Source organism: Zophobas morio, unplaced genomic scaffold (genome assembly GCF_036711695.1).
Source record: "Zophobas morio isolate AGI-343-1 ecotype UQ-CSIRO unplaced genomic scaffold, CSIRO_AGI_Zmor_V1 ptg000018l, whole genome shotgun sequence".
Lineage (NCBI taxonomy): Eukaryota > Metazoa > Arthropoda > Insecta > Coleoptera > Tenebrionidae > Zophobas > Zophobas morio.
Genome location: NW_026972123.1, coordinates 1,410,082 through 1,429,986, shown reverse-complemented (window position 1 = coordinate 1,429,986; position 19,905 = coordinate 1,410,082). Strand labels below are relative to the sequence as shown.

General features: G+C 27.8%; 2 protein-coding genes and 1 long non-coding RNA gene across 5 annotated transcripts in view; 2 read left to right on the top strand and 1 right to left on the bottom strand.

Moving 5' to 3' along the window:
- Positions 1 to 1,382, top strand: LOC135131055 (uncharacterized). Its single transcript, XR_010280865.1, has 3 exons — positions 1 to 588; positions 636 to 1,249; positions 1,306 to 1,382. It is a non-coding gene; the product is annotated as an uncharacterized LOC135131055 (long non-coding RNA).
- A 6,835-nt stretch (positions 1,383 to 8,217) lies between these two features.
- Positions 8,218 to 8,943, bottom strand: LOC135131028 (uncharacterized). Its single transcript, XM_064058542.1, has 3 exons — positions 8,805 to 8,943; positions 8,356 to 8,738; positions 8,218 to 8,303 (listed from the first exon to the last, which is right to left on the bottom strand). Exons 1-3 carry the CDS (start codon positions 8,869 to 8,871, stop codon positions 8,298 to 8,300), a joined length of 456 nt encoding a protein of 151 aa, XP_063914612.1. The 5' UTR covers positions 8,872 to 8,943; the 3' UTR covers positions 8,218 to 8,297.
- Positions 8,944 to 13,799: 4,856 nt separating this feature from the next.
- The window catches only part of LOC135130844 (YTH domain-containing family protein 3), a 95,833-nt gene continuing 89,727 nt past the window's right edge, over positions 13,800 to 19,905 (top strand). Inside the window, exons 1-3 of one of the 3 annotated variants that reach the window (XM_064058276.1) lie at positions 13,800 to 14,031; positions 14,160 to 14,184; positions 14,247 to 14,375. In XM_064058276.1, the coding sequence (XP_063914346.1) occupies positions 14,008 to 14,031; positions 14,160 to 14,184; positions 14,247 to 14,375 (178 nt within the window). In that variant the 5' untranslated portion in view covers positions 13,800 to 14,007. Of the gene's footprint in view, positions 14,032 to 14,159; positions 14,185 to 14,246; positions 14,409 to 19,905 lie in introns of all 3 variants that reach the window. The other 2 variants (XM_064058275.1, XM_064058277.1) reach the window with 2 other exon arrangements.

Below are 19,905 nucleotides of genomic sequence, written 5' to 3'. Positions count from 1 at the left end.
CAAGGATCGTAAAGAAATATTACGATACAAATATTGTACAACGTTTTATCTAATCTGTTTTTGTAATTTTTTAAATTGTGTTTATGGAGAAAAAATAAGGCGGCTAAATTAGTAACCGTAGTTACTGATTTGTTTACGTTTTTCACAAGCGTTCAGTGAAAGCAATTTATGTGCAAAAATTAGTGATTCAGAGGATAATTTGCCTTCCGATATTGAAGTGGCTACTCAATCTGTCATCGATACGTTAGTTCCTGGTAAATCTAAAGAACGTTACGAGATAGCGTACAAATATTTTGATGAATGAATGGAAGTTAAGAAAATTGGTGACGTTTCTGAACAAGGTGATGCATTCCTATTTTGCTGAACAAGCAGAGAAGTTAAAACCATCCTCCTTATGGTGCCGATATTCCATGTTGCGAACCCTGGTGTTGATTACGAAGAATGTTGATATTTCTGAATATCATCAGGTTGTGGCTTTCTTCTCGGAAATCAGAAGGTTCCCGACCCAGAAAATCGTTTATTTGTTCCAAAGAAGAGATAAATCAATTTCTTAAGAAAATGAATGATAAGGATTTCTTATTTTTGAAGGTAAATTGCAACTCATATTGATAAAAAACAATCTCAAATTTATATAGTTTCAGGTTGTTTTGATAGTCGGAGTGTTTGGTGCTTGTCGACACGAGGAGATCACAAATTTTACGACACGAGACGTTAGAGCCGAAAAAGAATTTAGATACAGATTCACCGATTAACAAAATAGACGAACAACTATTTGAAGATGTCACTACAACTAAAATTGTTGACATCATTTATTACTTAGCTGGATTTGTCGCAAAAAATTGTACAATACTTCAAAATGTAATATTTGCCGTGAACAGTTAAATATATAACAAAGAGGATCCATGTTCTAGTACATCTGAATTTACTAGTACAAAATCCAGGGGGTGGTTAAACCATCCAGATTTGTTAATGTTTAATATGTTCCGATGGTGGAAGGGATACTTATGAAATATATCTATTTTGTGGATGTATTCGATGCAACAATTGAAGAGCTATTCGTAACAAAAATTTTTATGACTATTTACTTTCCTTTTTCTTGTGAAGAGCATAGAATGGAAATATTTTCAAAGGCAATATATTTTTACACAATTATGCAAATTAAACAATTTTATAAACAGGAACAAGAGAAAACAACCAAGGCATGTGCAGAAAAAAGAAAAGAGTCTCGATTACAGACTACGTAATAATGGTAAATTTTTATTTCTCAAACAGTAAAGCAGATATTGGTTAATGGATATTTTTTAGTTGTCTTGTGAAACGAACAGAAGTGAGTGAAACTAATATAATATGTGAAGACGAAAAGAACTATCTTTAACAACGAGTTTACATTCATCTTTTTAAATAAATTATTATTTTAAAAATGTTTAAAGTTTTTATTTTAATACAACGGATAATTCATTTTGATGATTTTTGGACCTAAATGGCTTTAATTCCGACAAATACTTCTGCCGTCTCTTTCCCGTCAGTGCGATTAAATGATGGCCGCCCTCTTCTGTTTCTCTCACTCCAAATCTGTGACTAGTTGGGGACACGTTTCACGCGCTCGTCGGAACACCTAACTTATTATACACCGTGGGCTAAAGTTAAATTTATCGCAAATTTTGACGTTTTTGATGCATTACAATAAATTTGATGGTCTTATTGGAATACAAACATCAATTTTTATACATGTCAACAAACTAAACTTTCTTTATCTACAACTCTACTTATAGTAAGAATAAGTAGCTATAATACCGACAAAATCTAAAAGAATTTCTTCTTTATCGGCCAATCAATAATAAGACAATTTCTCACCTGTAATTTTGAAAATTTAAATAAGTAATGATTACTTTTAAAATATTTACAGACTATTGGATAAATAGAAAAGCAATTAACGGCGGCACTTTACTTAAAGTGTTTTTTTTTTTCATAAAATAAATGTAGAAATTTATAACAATAAATTTTTTGAAATTGGTTGATTTGTTTGGATAAATGCAAAAAATGATCAACAATTATAGTTTGAAAACCAAAATTTAGGTTAAACAAAAACGAAATAAAAGGGAGCAGTACGGCTCAGATAGTCCCTAGCGCGGCACAGCGATAATGCACATGAAGCAACGCTGCCCGCAGTCACTTTGTGGATGGGTGGCCAAGATCGCCATACCTATCTGAGCGGCTCGGTGCGTCTCCCCCCTCGACACCCAATGGGTAAAAGAGGGTAACGGATTATATATATAAAAACGAAATAAACTATGATTTTTTAACCCACTGATACTAAAAATGTTCGGAAAGAGTTTCACTGACCTTATTATAGCATAAAATTATAAACAATTACTATTTATAAAACTAAAGTTAAAATGGGCATAAATTTTTGTGGTGATTTATTCCAATAAGACCATCAAATTTATTGTAATGCATCAAAAACGTCAAAATTTGCGATAAATTTAACTTTAGCCTAAAATAACTCTTCAAATATCAGGTTTCTCGCAAAATCATAGGAGACACTTTTTGTAGAGCGTTCAATTCTCTATAAAAATATGTGATTGAATTTTTTTCACGACACACGACGGGCTAGCAATAAAAATCAGAAGGTGCAAAAAAAAATTTTCCCATGTTATTCTTATGGGAAATAGAAAAACGCGATGCGGACGGTCTTAATATTAATATTAACAGCTCAAATTTTAACTGGTATTTTTTTACGTTGAAAAGAAACTTTTGAATCTCTTTGCACGAAAAAAAAAATTATTATTTTTTTTTGAATCACCCTAATATATGTATGAGTATTATTTATTGTTAATAAAGTGTCTTGATTGTTAAAGTCCCTTTTTTATCCTCTCTTTTATGGTGTCTTTTTGTCTCCTTCTTTTTGCCACTAATTTTGCCCTTATTGTTTGTTTTCCGCCCTTTGCTATCGCGGTTCTTTTATCAATTTTTTGTTTACGTTTTTTTTTCTATTTTTTGTTGCTTTTAGTTGACGTTTTGTTTATCGCCCATTTTTTTCGTTTTTTTTGTCACATGTTTTGTCCTCTTTTTTGTTGCCCTTTTTTTCTGCCTTTTTTTGTAGTTCCTTTGAGTTCTTTACGTCGGTTTTTTTGCCAATTTTTTGTCGATTTTTTCAGTTTTGTTGCCGGATTTTTCGACTTTTTTCGTCGTCTTTTTACTATCTTTTTTCCTGGCTTTCAGTGGCATTTTCTTGGGCACTTTTTTGGTCATTTTTTTGTGGTCTTTTTTGACATTTTTTTGCCGGATTTTTTGTCATTCTTGTCACTTTTCGCCCTCTTCTTTATCCTCTCTTTTGTCTATTTTTTGTCGTTACTTTATTATTGCTTTTAACTGTTGTTTTTTAACGTCACTATTGTTGAAGCATTTTTTGTCGTTTTTTTTGAAGTCCCCTTTTTTATTTTGATTTTTGTGTCGCTTTTCAATTTTTTTCACGACTTTTTTTGTCACTTTGGTCATCCTCTTTTTTGCTTTCTTTGTCGGTGTTATTTGTTGCATTTTTTTCTCTTTTTTATCGTTTTCTCATTATTTATTCATGACTTTAAGTTGGCGATTTTGTGGTAGCTCTTTTTTTTGTTGCTTTTATTGGTGGATTTTTTGTGGCTTTTTTCCAGTTTCTTTTTTCTGACTTCTTTTAACCAATTTTTTTTGTTCCATTGCCTTTTTAAACGCTCTTTTTTGCCTCATTTTTTGTCACTTCTGTCGTTATTTTTGGTCTTTTTGTCGCTCATTTGGTACATTTCCGATTCTTTTTTATCGTCTTTTTTCCATTTTTTGTTGCTTTTAGTTGATGTTTTGTTTATCGCTTGTTTCTTTCGCTTTTTTGTCCTCTTTCTTTTGTTGTCCTTTTTTTTCTGCCGTTTTTGCCGTCTTTTTTGTAGCTTCTTTGACTTCTTTATGTCGTTTTTTTTTTTTTTGGTTGACTTTTTGCGAATTTTATGACTTTCTTTTTTTTGCTATTTTGGGCGTTCTTTTTTTGTTCCCCTTGTTTTATTTCTTCAGTTTTTTTATTTTTTTTATTTTTTTTATATTTTTGAAATTATTGGATTTCTTAAGTTTTTTTAGTCTCTTGAATTTCTTGAGTTTCTTGAATGTATTGAGCTTTTTGGATTTTTTTTTGATTTTTGGAATTATTGGATTTCTTTAATTTTTCAGTTGCTTGGGTTTCTTGGATTTTTGCTGCTCGAGCGTAAGCGAAGGAAGTATTGTAATCGAGTCCATCGGACGAATGGTCACTTTTTAAAAATTCTTAGATTTTTTGGATTTTTTTAAATATTTTGGATATTTTCCGGATTTTTTTTTGGGGTTTTGATTTTTTTTGTTATTTTGAATTTTTTAGATCTTGGATTGGATTCCTTGAGTTACTTGGATTTCTTGGATTTTTTAAATTCTTTGATTTTTTTGGATTTTTTGAATATTTTTGATTTTTTGGATTTTTTTAGTGTTTTTAATATTTTCGATTTTTGGATAATTGAATATCTTGTATTTTTTTGATGACTTGGATTTTTTATTTGTTGGATTTTTTGAATTTTTTAGATTTTTCATTTTTTGGAATTACTGGATTTCTTGAGTTTTTTTATGTTCTTGAGAGTCTTGGGTTTCTTATATTTTTTGGATTTTTTTTAAATTCCGATTTTATTTTTAGATTTCCTTTTGTATAAATGGATTTCTTGAATTTCATGGATGTTTTAGATTTTTGGAATTATTGGATTACTTGAGTTTTTTGGGTTTCTTAATTTCTTGTTCTTTTTTTTAATTCTTCGATTTTTTGAATTTTTTAAATAGTTTTAATAGTAATTTTTCGATAATTGACTGTTTTGCATGTGTTGTATTTTTTTATTACTTGGGTTTTTCGTTTTTTTTTTATTTTTTGATTTCCTGGGTTTTTGAATTCTTTTGGTTTTTTGGGTTTATTAGGTTTTTGGAACTATTGTTTATTTTTTATAAAAAAAATGGCTATTTCAGATATTTAGACCAGAAATTGTAAAATATTCGTGTTTTTTTTTTTGTAGAGATAACCGTTAGTATTATGTATTATGTATAGAAAACACTATGAAGTTTAATTACTGTAATAACTTTAATCAAGTTTTTTTAGTTCTTTTTGGAACGTTTTTTTGGGCTTTTATTTTCATGTTTTTTATCGTTATTTTGGTCATCTTTTTTAGCTTTTTCGTTTTTGGTCATTTTTTGATAGTTTTCCATCTTTTATTATTTTTTTGTCGCATTTGACTTTCTTTTTATTCCTATTTTTGCCCCCCTTGCTTTATTTCTTCCGTTTTTTAAATTTTTTATATTTTTGAGATTCTTGGATTTCTTGAGTTTTTTTAGTTTCCTTCTCCTGGGTTTCTTGGATTTTTTAAATTATTTGATTTCTTGGATATTTTGAATTTATGGATATTTTATTTTATTTTGGATAATTCGATTTCTTGAGTTTGTTGAATTTATTGGGCTTTTTGGATTTTTTGATTTTTGGAATTATTGGATTTCTTTAATTTTTCAATTGCTTGGGTTTCTTCGATTTTTACTTCCCCAGCCAAGGAAGTACTGTAATCGAGTCCATCGGACGAATGGCCACTTTTTTAAAATTCTTTGATTTTTTGGGTTTTTTAAATATTTTGGGTATTTTCAATTTTTTTGGATACCTGCATTTCTTGTATTTTTTTTGATTTTTTGGGTTTTGATTTTTTTTGTTATTTTGAATTTTTTAGATTTTTGGAATAATTGGATTTCTTGAATTTTTTGTTTCTTGGGTTTCTTGGAATTGGGAATTCAAGAAATCCAAATTCTTGGGAATCTTGAAATTCATAATTTTTTGGATTTTTTCAAATTTTATGGATATTTTCGATTTTTTTGATAATTGGATTGCTTGAATCTCTTGGACTTTTTGGATTTTTTAGATCTTTGGAATTATTGGATTTCTTGAGTTACTTGGATTTCTTGAATTTTTTAAATTCTTTGATTTTTTGAATATTTTCGATTTTTTGGATTTTTTGGATTTTTTAAATATTTTTAATATTTTCGGTTTTTGGATAATTGAATATCTTGTATTTTTTTGATGTCTTGGATTTTTTCGGATTCTTTTGGATTTTTTATTTCTAGGATTTTTTGAATTTTTTAGATTTTTCTTTTTTTTGGATTACTGGATTTCTTGAGTTTTTTTTAGGTTCTTGGGTGTCTTGAATTTTTGAGGGCTTTTTGGATTTTTTGGATTTTTCAAATTAATTGATTTTTAGATTTTTTCGAAATTTATAGATATTTTCGATTTTCTGGATAAATGGATTTATTGTATTTCTTGGATTTTTTTATTTTCCGGATTTTTTTGGAATTATTGGATTTCTTCAGTTTTTTTTCTTTCTTGGATTTCTTGGAATTTTCAAATTCATTATTTTTTGGATTTTTTTCAAATTTTATGGATATTTTCGATTTTTTTGGATAACTGAATTTCTTGAATTATTGGGTTTTTTGAATTTTTTTGATTTTTTGAATTTTTAGTTTTTTGGAATTATATACATATTGGATTTTTTTGAGTTTCTTGAATTTATTGGGTTTTTTGGAATTATTGGATTTCCTGAATTTTTTGTTTCTTGGGTTTCTTGGAATCTCTGGCTTCATAATGTTTTGGATTTTTTCAAATTTTATGGATATTTTCAATTTTTTTGGATAATTGGATTTCTTGAATTTTTTGGTTTTTAAAAATTTTCGATTTTTTTTATAATTGAATTTCTTGCATTCATTTCTGCGGTTTTTTGAATTTTTTTGATTTGTTTGATTTTTTGAACTTTTAGATTTTTGGAATTATGTACATATTGGATTTCTTGAGTTTCTTGAATTTATTGGGCTTTTTGGGATTTTTTCATTTTTGGAATTATTGGAGTTCTTTAATTTTTCAATTGCTTGGGTTTCTTGTTTCCGGATTTTTTTGGATTATTTGGGGTTTTGATTTTTTTTTGTTATTTTGAATTTTTTTAATTGTTGGGATTATTGGATTTCTTGAATTTTTTGTTTCTTGGGTTTCTTGGAATCTCTATTCATAATTTTTTGAATTTTTTCAAATTTTATGGATATTTTTTATTTTTTTGGATAATTGGATTTCTTGAATCTCTTGCACATTTTGGATTTTTTAGATCTTTAGAATTGATGGATTTCTTGAGTTACTTGGATTTCTTGGCTTTTTTAAATACTGTGATTTTTTTTAATGTTTTCGATTTTTTGGATAATTGAATTTCCTTCATTTCTTGTACTTTTTTGATTTCCTGGGTTTTTTGTTTTTTTTTCGATCTTCTGATTTCTTGAGTTTTTTGACTTTTTTTGAAATGATGGATATTTTCCCTTTTTTAGGTAATTGAATTTTTTACTCCCATTTTAATTGCTGTGTTTGTCGTTTTATTCTCCCCTTTTTATCGTCTACTTTTCATTTTTTTGCCGCATTTCGTCTTTTTTGTAGCTCCTTTGACTTCTTTAGGTCCTTTTTTTTGGGTTGACTTTTTGCGATTTTTTTTAATTTCTTTTTATCGCTATTTTTGTCTCCCGTGTTTTCGCGCTCTTTTTCTGTTTTTTTTTTGTTGCTTTTGTTACCACTTGTTCTTGCATTTCTTGTCCCATTTTTGGAGCCTTTTGTCACTCTCTTCTTTATTGTCTTTTTTGTCAGTTTTTAGTTTGATTTTTGTGTCGTTTTTCCATTTTTTTCACGACTTTTTTTGTCACTTTTCGCTTTTCATTTTTTTGCTTTCTTTGTCGGTGCTATTTGTTGCATTTTTTCCCTGGTTTTTTATTTTATGACGTGTGTAAATATTTTGTATGGTAACACAAACATATTACTATTACTATCGTTTTTTCATTATCTTTTTTGTGACATTTAGTTGGCGTTTTTCTGGTATCTCTTGTTTTATTGCTTTTATTCGTGGATTTTTTGTCGCTTTTTTCCAATCTCCTTTTATTGACTTTCTTTGACCAATTTTTTTATTCCTTTTTTATCGTCTTTTGTCTACTTTTTATTGTCTCTTTTTAGTTACTATTTTTTTCTTTGTTGATTCCTTTATAACTAATAAAGATTTCTGTAAGTAAATGGTTAGTTTCTAGAGATCATAAAAGATTGCACATTATGGAAAAGTATGGGTATATTGACAAACATTCAAAAAATATCTTGACTGAAGAGACAAATAATGCTGAATCGCCAGGAGCAAAAGCTTTATTTTGACCAAAAAAAAAAAAAAAATACATCTGAATTCCTGATCTGAAGTAATTAGGTAGTTAATCTTTTAAGCCTAGAATTTCAAATAATATTAATTGAGCATACCTATGATTTGAAATAATTACCTGTAAATCTTGAAACTGTTTTATTAAAGACTGCATTTGTTCTGCAGCCTTCAATGGGCACTCACAATAAATTTCGTAAACGATTATCACATTTTTAGGTAATTCTAACAATATTTGTTCTCCCATAAGGACGGTGTTTAATGGGGCATGTTTAAGAAGTAAACTCACATGGTGTTTTAGGTCTGGTTCTAGGGGTAAATCCTTGTCATCTTTCATTCCATAGGTTACTCTGGCCTGGCATTTACTGTTATTTATCCTTTTACAAATGCTGACATTTTTTACATAAAAATATTTCGGGCAGATTCGCCTAAATGTTTGTTTTAAGTTTTCCTGGTCGTTCTCGCCATTATGCCCAGTGCAACGCACGAAATCTGGTAGATGAGCTAAAATAAATTCAACATAGCGAAAATACGATCATTTGCATGTAAAAAACATTGTCAAGTGCTTACGGTTATAGAAATCGGGATATTCGTTGTCAATTTCCCTCATTTCATTTATGAACGTAGTCGGATACATTGCGACTTAGAAAAAAAAAACTATCGAAACAGAAAATGGAAAACAAAATGGACTCTGATGGCAAAAACGAGAAACGACATACGTTTGACATTTGCGCCTTATACAATGTACGCATGTGCACGGGCTTATGCAACCCAAAATACATTACTGGTCCAAAGACTACTTTGTTTTAGTGTTATCTGCTCAAAATTTAGCAATTTCTTTTTTTTTTTTGTTACATGTGTTTGTCCCATTTTTTTTTTAATTGAATTTTGTCCCTTTTTTATCGTTTTTTTTCTTTTTTTTGTGACTTAGTTGGCGTTGGAAACATGCGGCAAAATTGAAAAAAATTGGTGGGAAAAAACACCATAAAGGTGAAAAAAGTTAAAAAAAATAGGAAGGGAAAACTGGCGACAAACAAAGATAAAAAAATGGGGAAAAGGAAAAAATAACAAAGAACAATTAAAGAGGGAGTCAAAAATCTCATTAAAAAAGTAACCAAAAAAAGTGACAAGAAAATGACCAAAAAACGAGAAAAGAAGTAATAAAAAAGCTACAAAAAACACGTTAAAAAAGAGAACAAAAAGGGGAAAAAGAGAGACAACAAAAAATGTGGCAAAAAAGCAAAAAAAAGGGACTTAAAAATGCGGCAAGAAAAACGACTAAAAACATTAATTAAATGCAAAAATAAGTGGCAAAAAAGCAATTAAAAAAAAGAAAAAAAGGCGGGAAAACAAGGGAGACAAAAAGAGGGTGACAAAAATCGCGATAAAAAGAAAGTAAAAAAATTCGCAACCAAAAAAAAGAGGACAAAAGATATGACAAAAAATTTAAAAAAACTGGCGATAAACAAAACGTCAACTAAAAGCAATAGAAAATGGAAAAATTGACGATACAAAAGAATCGAAAATGTACCAAATGAGCGACTAAAAAATGACCAAAAATTACGGCAAGAATGACAAAAACTGCGGCAAAAAAGGCAAAAAAAGCGTCTAAAAGAGCAAGTAGGTAGTACTGCCAACTAGAACTAAAATATTCAAATCAAGAAAAAATCAAAACTCCAAAAAATCCAAAAAAAAATCCGGAAAATTCAAAAAATCCAATAAATGCAAGTATCCAACAAAATCGAAAATATCCAAAATATTTTAAAAAATCCAAAAAAAAAAATCGTCCAATGGACTCGATTACAGTACTTCCTTCGCTTATGCTCGAGAAGTAAAAATCCAAGAAACCCAAGCAATTGAATAATTAAAGAAATCCAAAAAGCCCAATAAATTCAAAAAACTCAAGAAATCCAATATGTAATTGTAAAATGTAAAAAAAAAATCAAAAAACCCAAGAAATAAATGCAAGAAATTCAATATTAAAAAAAAATCGAAAATTTTCAAAAAACCCAATAATTCAAGAAATCCAGTTATCTAAAAAAATCGAAAATACTCATAAAATTTGAAAAAATCCAAAAAATTATTAATTTAAAAATTCCAAGAAACCAAGAAAGAAAGAAAAAAACTCAAGAAATCCAATAATATAATCCATTTATCCAAAAAATCGAAAATATTTATAAATTTCGAAAAAATCTAAAAAATCAAAGAATTTAAAAAATCCAAGAAACCCAAGAACCAAAAATATAAAAAATCTAAAAAATTAAAAACCGAAGAAATCAAATAATTCAAGAGATGCAAGAAATTCAATTATCCAAAAACTCCAATTATCCAATAAAATCGAAAATATCCATTATTTCAAAAAAAAGCCAAAAAAATCAATTTAAAAAATCCGAGAAAACCAAGAAACTAAAAAAACTCAAGAAATCAAAACATCGAAAAAAATCCAACAAACCCAGGAAATTAAAAAAAGTACAAGAAATGAAAGAAATTCAATTATCCAAAAATCGAAAATATTCAACAATTTCAAAAAATTAAAGTATTTAAAAAATCCAAGAAATCCAAGTAACTCAAGAAATCCAATAATTCTAAAGATCTAAAAAATCCAAAAAGTCCAAGAGGTTCAAGAAATCCAATTATCAAAAAAAATCGAAAATATCCATAAAATTTGAAAAAATTCAAAAAATTATGAAGTTAGAGATTCCAAGAAACCCAAGATACAAAAAATTCAAGAAATCCAATAATTCCAAAAATCAAAAAATTCCAGAAAGCCCATTAAATTCAAGAAACTCAAGAAATCCAATATGTAATTCCAAAAATCTAAAAATTCAAAAAATCAAACAAATCAAAAAAATTCAAAAAACCTAATAATTCAAGAAATCCAGTTATCCAAAAAAATCGAAAATATCTATAAATTTCGAAAAAATCTAAAAAATCAATTAATTTAAAAAATATAAAAAACCCAAAAAGCCCTCAAGAAATTCAAGGAATTCAAGAAATCCAATTATCCAAAAAAATTAAAAATATGCATAAAATCAAAGAATTTAAAAAATCCAAGAAACCCAAGAACCAAAAATATAAAAAATCCAAAAAATTAAAAACCGAAGAAATCGAAAAATTCAAGAAATGCAAGAAATAAAAAAAAACTCAAAAAATCCAAAAAAAATCGGAAAATTAAAAAAATACAAGAAATGCAAGAATCCAATTATCTAAAAATTAAAAATGTCCATAAAATTAAAAAAAATCTAAAAATATAAGAAATCCAAGACACCTAAGAACCTAAAAAAACTCAAGAAATCCAGTAATTCCAAAAAATGAAAAATCTAAAAAATTCAAAAAATCCTAGAAATAAAAAACCCTAGGCATCAAAAAAATACAAGATATTCATTTACCAAAAATCGAAAATATTAAAAATACAAAAAACATCCAAAAAAACGAGAATATTAAAAAAATTCAAAAAATCAAATAATTTAAAAAATTCAAGAAACCCAAGAACCAAAAATATAAAAAATCCAAAAAATTAAAACCTGAAGAAATCAAAAAATTCAAGAAGTGCAAGAAATTCAATTATCCAAAAACTAGAAAATATTCAAATCAAGAAAAAATTCAAAAAAACCAATGAATTTGAAAAATCCAAGAACCTCAAGAGATAAAAAAAAACACAAAAAATCCAAAAAAAAATCGGAAAATTAAAAAAAATACAAGAAATGCAAAAAATCCATTTATCGAAAAATTAAAAATATCCATAAAATTCAAAAAAATCCAAAAAAACAAAAAATATAAGAAATCCAATTCATCCAAGAACCAAAAAAAACTCAAGAAATCCAGTAATTGCAAAAAATGAAAAATCAAAAAAATTAAAAAAATCCAAGACATCCAAAAAATCGAAAATATTCAGAAAATCAAAGAATTTAACAAATTCCAAGAAATCCAAGTAATTCAAGAATTCCAATAATTCCAAAGATCTAAAAAATTCAAAAAATCCAAGAAATGCAAGTATCAAAAATCGAAAATACCCAAAATATTTAAAAAAATCCCAAAAATCAAAGATTAAAATTATTCAAATAAAAAAAAAATCCAACAAAATCAATGAATTTGAAAAATCCAAGAGCCCAAGAAATGAAAAAAAAAAAACTCAAAAAATCCTATCTTTTCTGTTTCTTTTCTGTCCCTTTTCTTTTATTGCTTTTTTCATTCGTTGTTTTCCGTCTTTTTGATCGCATTTTTCTGGACTTTTTGTAACCGTTTTCTTGATGTCTTTTTTGTCGGCTTTTTTATTATTTATTTTTTTGCCCTCGTTTTTTGTTACTTTTGCTGTCTTATTTCTTTTGGTCAACTTTTTGTTCGCTTTCTTTGTTGCACTTTTTAGTCGCATTTTTCCCTATTTTTTAGCCGTTTTTTCATTTTCTTTTTTGTCGCTTTTATTGGTGGATTTTTGTCGTTTTTTTCCAATCACTTTTTTTTTTGTTTTTTTTGTTCCTTTTTTATCTATTTTTTTTCTTTTTTTATACCTTTTTTGTCGGCATTTTTTTGGTCGCGTTTTTTTGTAACTTTGGTTGTCGTATTTTTCTGTTACTTTTTTTGTAGTCTCAGTTTTTTATTTTTTTGTCACATTTTCCCACTGTTTTTATCGTCTTCTTCATCATCTTCTTTAAAAAAAAAACACAAAGTTTGTTTGCCGTTTTGTCACATTTTTTTGTCCTATCTACTTTTTTCGTCTTTTTTTGTCTCGTTTCTTTTTCGCCTTTTTTATCGCCCTTTTACTGTACTCCTACTAGAGGTAAGAATATACAGGATGATAAAAATGACGTATGGGTATATGTGTGATGATATGTTGTTAAGAAGGCTCTGAAGAAGTCGACAAAATTGTCAGAAAAAATTTCTGGACCAACGTTTCGAAAATATTAACTTCGTCATTCTAATATGCTTTAACGTGAATTTAATTGAGAATCTAAAATTCTAAGAAAAATATTTTCCAATAAATTTAGTTGTGTAAATTGGAGTAACTTGAATAGGTATCCATTTAAACGTCAAAGCAAATTTGAAAGTTACACTGTATGTTATTTTTTAATCACCGCGTATTACCTATATTCATTTGTCCACTCTTCGTTTTGCTCATGTTAATGTGTATTGTATGTTGCCTATTCAACCATAATGAAACTCATGTTTACGTTGATTAGAACATATTAGAGGTATTAACGTGGAGTTATGAGAGTGCGAATATTTTTAATAATGACAGTAACAAACTTGGAACAGAGTTCTCAAGGAAAACACAAGACACAAACTTGCATTTTTTGGGGATTGTATTTTTGTAAAATTGAAGATTTTGGTTTCGCTACTGGACGTCGTTACTGTGGTCGATAAAGCTGTCAATGGTCGTCCTGTTTAAAAATACGTTTCGCGAAAACGTCCTGGGGCCAGTTTAATAACATTTTGTCTCCGATTTTTCGTAGAACTGAAATAATAATTAGTTCGTGTCTCGGAACTCGAAATTTAGTGTTTTTTGTTTTGGGTAAATTTCGAAATTGGCGCGTTGTCATTTTGGCGCCCTCTGTCCGCCATTGCCTGCGCACGCCGCTGCGCAGTAATCGCGGTTACTAAGCGCCATTGTTGGACGGATTGACTATTTTCTAAAAATACCTCTGTAAAAGAACTAAAATAAACATTAAACTGGAGTTTTTAGTGTAAGTGGCTAAAAATCGGAAAATTAGTGCAATAGTGTGGGTTATTTTTCGTTTGACTTTAAAGTGCGAAAAACAATAGAACAGACTAGTCAATGTCAGCAGGCGTGTCAGATCAGGTAAAAATCAAAATAGCGTTTTGACAGTTACCGAGATAACAATCCTCAACCAAATCCTCGCTAAAATTCCTCGTTGAACACGGCAATTAATCGTCAAATTTCTCTTTCATGCGCCGGTTATGTCACAGCGGATGAAAGGACAGGGAAATCAAGGTAAGACTTTTTTCCGAATCGGCCCGATAAGTGATAGTACGCCAAAAAAACCCCACTTGTAGTGTCCAATGGCCCTAAAGAACAGCTAGGAGCGGGAGAAGGCGCTAGCGGCTCGGAGGAATTTGAACCATGGAGGTCCCAGCAGCAGAACTCGGCCGCTCACACAGCCTATCCATCAGTCCCCATTTCAAGTGCGACAGATTTGTACAATATGAGCACGGCAGGTACACCTGATACGCTAAAGGGCCGCGAGGGCCCCCAGATTCATGCTCCAAAAAACGGAGGGCGCTCCTTCGAGTAGGGGCGAATCCAGGCGGAGTTTGGTTGCGGTTTTCGGTATCCTTTTTAGACCACATATTGAAAAGTATGACTTGGTGGTTTCACACAATACTGTTATAACGTTATCTGTGCGCTTCTTGTTACAATAACAAAGGTTGTGAGCGCGATTGCGGACGGAGCGCTAAGTGGAAGTGGCTTAGTACAGGGAAAGCATTATTTTCGGTATTGCGCAAAACGTAAACAATTCAACGTTATTTTAAGCTACTAATTTCAAACAATTTATTTGATCACTGGGAGCTGATGATTTGAATCATACACAGCGTCTGTTATATTGGCCACCGGTTTGAACAAAATTTTCGTGATCTCCAGAGAACGAAAAAAGTGGTCCCCGTTTCCGCCTGTCTGTCTGTCTGTCGTCTGTCAATTTTTATTAGGCACACAAACTACTGGACCAATTGTTGGCAAATTTTGTATTTAATTTTATAAAATAAGATATTCCTCCACTTGTGAAGTATGACTGTTGAGTTTTCACCTAGGACATCCAGATTTTCGAAAAAAAAAAAAAAATCAAAATTGTGTAATTTTTTCAAAATTTAACGTTTATTCCGATCCAAAAATTGATCACGTTAACTCAAAATTTTGCTGAAAAATCTTTGAAATAGTATGACTCTACTTGTGGTTTATAGTTTTTAGAATTATTTATACAGGGTGACTAAAAAAAAAAGTTTACTTTAACATATCTTTATTTTAACTTATAAGGGTAAAAAATCGGTTAATTTTTAAAGTTTTTCAAGCTATTGATTTTTATATTTTCATTTTCTCGATTTTACAGTTTTTCGTTTTTTCATTTCCTTTATTTTTTTAATGCGTCTTTCGATTTTATAATTTTTCGTCTACTCAGTTGTCCATTTTTCAGTTTTGCAATTTTTGGGTTTCAGAATTTTCCGATTTTCCGATTTCTTTAATTTTCAAAATTTGGATCTTACAATATTTCGTTTTTTCGGTTTTTAAGTTTCTCAATTTTTAATTTTTCAGTTCTTTTGATTCGAAAAGTTAAAGATCGGAAAAATCCTGAAAAAAACAAAAAATTTTGAAACTGAAAAAATGGAAAATCGAAAACTTGCATATCGAACAACTGAAGACACCAAAAATTATAGAAAAAATTAATGAATATAAAAATTGGAAAGAAGAAAATAGGAATCGAATTGAAAAATCCAAAAATTATAGCATTATCAAAACTTGAAAGTCTATTGAAAAACCGAAAACTTAAAAATTGAGAAACTGAAACAAAAAAAAAATGAAAAATTGTAACATCAAAAAATTGAAAATTTTGGAAGTCGAGCATGAAAAATTGAAAAAATGAAAGTTGAATTTTCAATTCCTCGCTTTTCCGATTTTAAAATTATTCCATTTTGCAATTTTTGGATTTCCACTTATCTGATTTTCTGGTTTCTTTAATTTCCGATATTTTGATTTAACAATACATTTTTCGATTTTCTGTTTTTTCGTTTTTAAAATTTCTCAATTTTTAATCTTTCGATTTTTGAATTTTTCGTTTCCCCAGTTTTTCAGGTTCTTGATTTCCACTTTTATATTTTTCAAAATTGTCGATTTTTTATTTTATATTTTTCAATGTCACTTTTTGCAATTTTTTCATTTTTGATTCGAAAAGTTGAAAAATCGAAACATTGAAAACGGAACAAATTGAAAGTGTTTTTCGATTTCTCTAAATTTTTCAATTTTTTGATTTGCAGTTTTTCAATTTTGCAATTTTTCGATATTTACAATTTTTCATTTTTCGATTTTCCAGTTTTCTCAATTTTTAATTTTCCGAATTTTCAAGTTTTTGTTTTCTCAATTTTTCAGATTCTTGATTTTTATTTTTCAATTTTCCGATTTTAAATCTCAGTTTTCCGTTTTCCGATTTTAAATCTCAGTTTTCCGTTTTTTCATTTCCTTTATTTTTTTTTTCAAAATTTCGATTTTACAATACTTCGTTTTTTCGGTTTTTAAGTTTCCCAATTTTTAATTTTTCAAGTTCTTGATTTCAAGTTTTCATTTTATACTTTTCCAATTTTACAATTTTGCAAATTCTCCCATTCTTTTGATTCGAAAAGTTAAAAATCGGAAAAAACCTGAAAAAACGAAAAATTTCGAAACTGAAACAATGGAAAATCGAAAAATTGATATCGAACAACTGGACAATTCAAAAATTATAGAAAAAATTAATGGATAGAAAAATTGGAAAGAAGAAAATAGGAATCGAATCGAAAAATTTGAAAACTGTAAAGTCTAAAAACTCTGACAGTGAAAAATCGAAATCTTCAAAATTGAGAAACTGGAAAATAAAAAAAAAAAATGAAAAATTGGAACATCGAAAAATTGAAAATTTTAGAAGCCGAGCATGAAAAATTTAACAAATGAAAGTTGAAAAAAATAATAATTATAAAAGTGCGTTTATTCAAATTTTCAATTCTTCGTTTTTCCAATTTTAAAATTATTCCATTTTGTAATTTTTGGATTTCCACTTATCTAATTTTCTGCTTTCTTTAATTTTCAATATTTTGATTTAACAACACATATTTCGTTTTTTCGATTTTTTAATTTTTCGTTTCAATTTTATCAAGTTCTTGATTTCCATTTTTAGATTTTTCAAAATTTTCATTTTGCGATTTTTCGTTTTTTCATTTTGGATTTTTCAATTTATTTCGTTAATTCAAAAAGATGAAAAATCGAAAAACTGGAAAACGGAACAAATTGAAAAATGTTTTTCAATTTCTCCAAACTTTACAATTTTTTGATAATTACAATTTTTCATTTTTCGATTTTCCAGTTTTCTCAATTTTTAGTTTTCCGATTTTTCGTTTCCTCAGTTTTTCAGATTCTTAATTTTTATTTTTCATTTTTCCGATTTTGAATCAGTTTTTCGTTTTTTCATTTCCTTTATTTTTTTAATGTTTCATTCGATTTTAACATTTTTCCTGTATTCATTGTTACAAATTTTCTATCTTTGATTTTTCAGTTGCTCGATTTTCCAATCTTTAAATTTTTCAATTTTCCGTTTTTTTTTATTTTCCGATTTCTTTAATTGTCAATATTTCGATTTTTCAATATTTCGTATTTTCGATTTTCCAGTTTCTCAATTTTTAATTTTCTGATTTTTCAATTTTTTGGAGGTTTCAATGTTGCTTTCGATTTCATGATTTTTTCTGTATCTATTATATAAACTTTCAATCTTTGATTTTTCAGTTGCTCGATTTTCCAATCTTTTAATTCTTCAATTTTCAAGATTTCGATTTAACAATACATTTTCGTTTTTTCGACTTTGTTTTTTCGTTTTCTAGGTTTCTCAATTTTTGATCCTTCGTTTTTTTAAGTTTTCGTTTCTTAAGTTTTTCATGTTCTTGATTTCCATTTTTAGATTTTTTAATATTTTCATTTTTCGATTTTTCGTTTTTTCATTTTGGATTTTTCAATTTTACACTTTTGCAGTTTTTCCATTTCGTTAATTCGAAAAGGTGAAAAATCGAAAAATTGAAAAACGGAGCAAATTGAAAATGTTTTTCAATTTCTCCAAACTTTTCAATTTTTCGATTTGCCATTTTTCAATTTAGCAATTTATCGATTATTACAATTTTTCATTTTTTGATTTTCCAGTTTTCTCAATTTTCAATTTTCCGATTTTTCGTTTTTCCGATTTTAAATCACAGTTTTCCGTTTTTTCATTTTCTTTATTTTTTCAATGTTTCATTGGATTTTATCATTTTTCCTGTATTCATTACGATAAATTTTATTATCCGATTTTCCGATTTCTTTAATTTTCAAAATTTCGATTTTACAATATTTCGTTTTTACAATATTTCGTTTTTTCGGTTTTTAAGTTTCCCAATTTTTAATTTTTCAAGTTCTTGATTTCAAGTTTTCATTTTATACTTTTCCAATTTTACAGTTTTGAAATTTTCCCATTCTTTTGATTCGAAAAGTTAAAAATCGGAAAAAACCTGAAAAAACGAAAAATTTCGAAACTGAAAAAATGGAAAATCGAAAAATTGCTATCGAACAACTGGACAAACCAAAAATTATAGAAAAAATTAATGAACAGAAAAATTGGAAACAAGAAAATAGGAATCGAATCGAAAAATTTGAAAAGCCAAAAATTGAAAAATCTATAGTCTAAAAACTCTGACACTGAAAAATCGAAAACTTCAAAATTGAGAAACTGAAAAATAAAAAAAAAAAAAATGAAAAATTGTAACATCGAAAAATTGAAAATTTTGGAAATCAATCATGAAAAACTGAAAAAATGAAAGTGGAAAAAATAATAATTACAAAACTGCGTTTATTCAAATTTTTAGTTCCTCGTTTTTCCAATTTTAAAATTATTTCATTTTGCAATTTTTTAATTTCCATTTGCCAGCTTTTCTGGTTTCTTTAATTTTCAATATTTTGATTTAACAATTTTCTCAATTTTTAATTTTCCGATTTTTCAATTTTTCGTTTCCTCAATTTTTCAGATTCTTGATTTTTATTTTTCATTTTCTCGATTTTAAATCACAATTTTCCGTTTTTTCTTTTCCTTTATTTTTTCAAGGTTTCATTGGATTTTATCATTTTTCCTGTATTCATTATGATAAATTTTTAATATTTTATTTTTCAGTTTGTCAATTTTTAATTTCCCGATTTTTAACTTTTTTGTTTCCTCAATTTTTCAGATTTTTGATTTTTATATTTTCATTTTCTCGATTTCACAATTTTTCGTTTTTTCATTTCTTTTATTTTTTCAATGCGTCTTTCGATTTTATAATTTTTCAGTTTTGCAATTTTCGGGTTTCTGAATTATCCGATTTTCCGATTTCTTTAATTTTCAAAATTTCGATTTTACAATATTTCGTTTCTTCGGTTTTAAGTTTCTAAATTTTTAATGTTTCAAGTTCTTGATTTCAAGTTTTCATTTTATACTTTTCCAATTTTACAGTTTTGAAATTTTCCCCAGTGGTCCCCGTTTCCGCCTGTCTGTCTGTCTGTCGTCTGTCAATTTTTATTAGGCACACAAACTACTGGACCAATTGTTGGCAAATTTTGTATTTAATTTTATAAAATAAGATATTCCTCCACTTGTGATGTATGACTGTGTTGAGTTTTCACCTAGGACATCCAGATTTTCGAAAAAAAAAAAAAAAATCAAAATTGTGTAATTTTATCAAAATTTAACGTTTATTCCGATCCAAAAATTGATCACGTTAACTCAAAATTTTGCTGAAAAATCTTTGAAATATTATGACTCTACTTGTGGTTTATAGTTTTTAGAATTATTTATACAGGGTGACTAAAAAAAAAGTTTACTTTAACATATCTTTATTTTAACTTATAAGGGTAAAAAATCGGTTAATTTTTAAAATTTTTCAAGCTATTGATTTTAATAATTTCATTTTCTCGATTTTA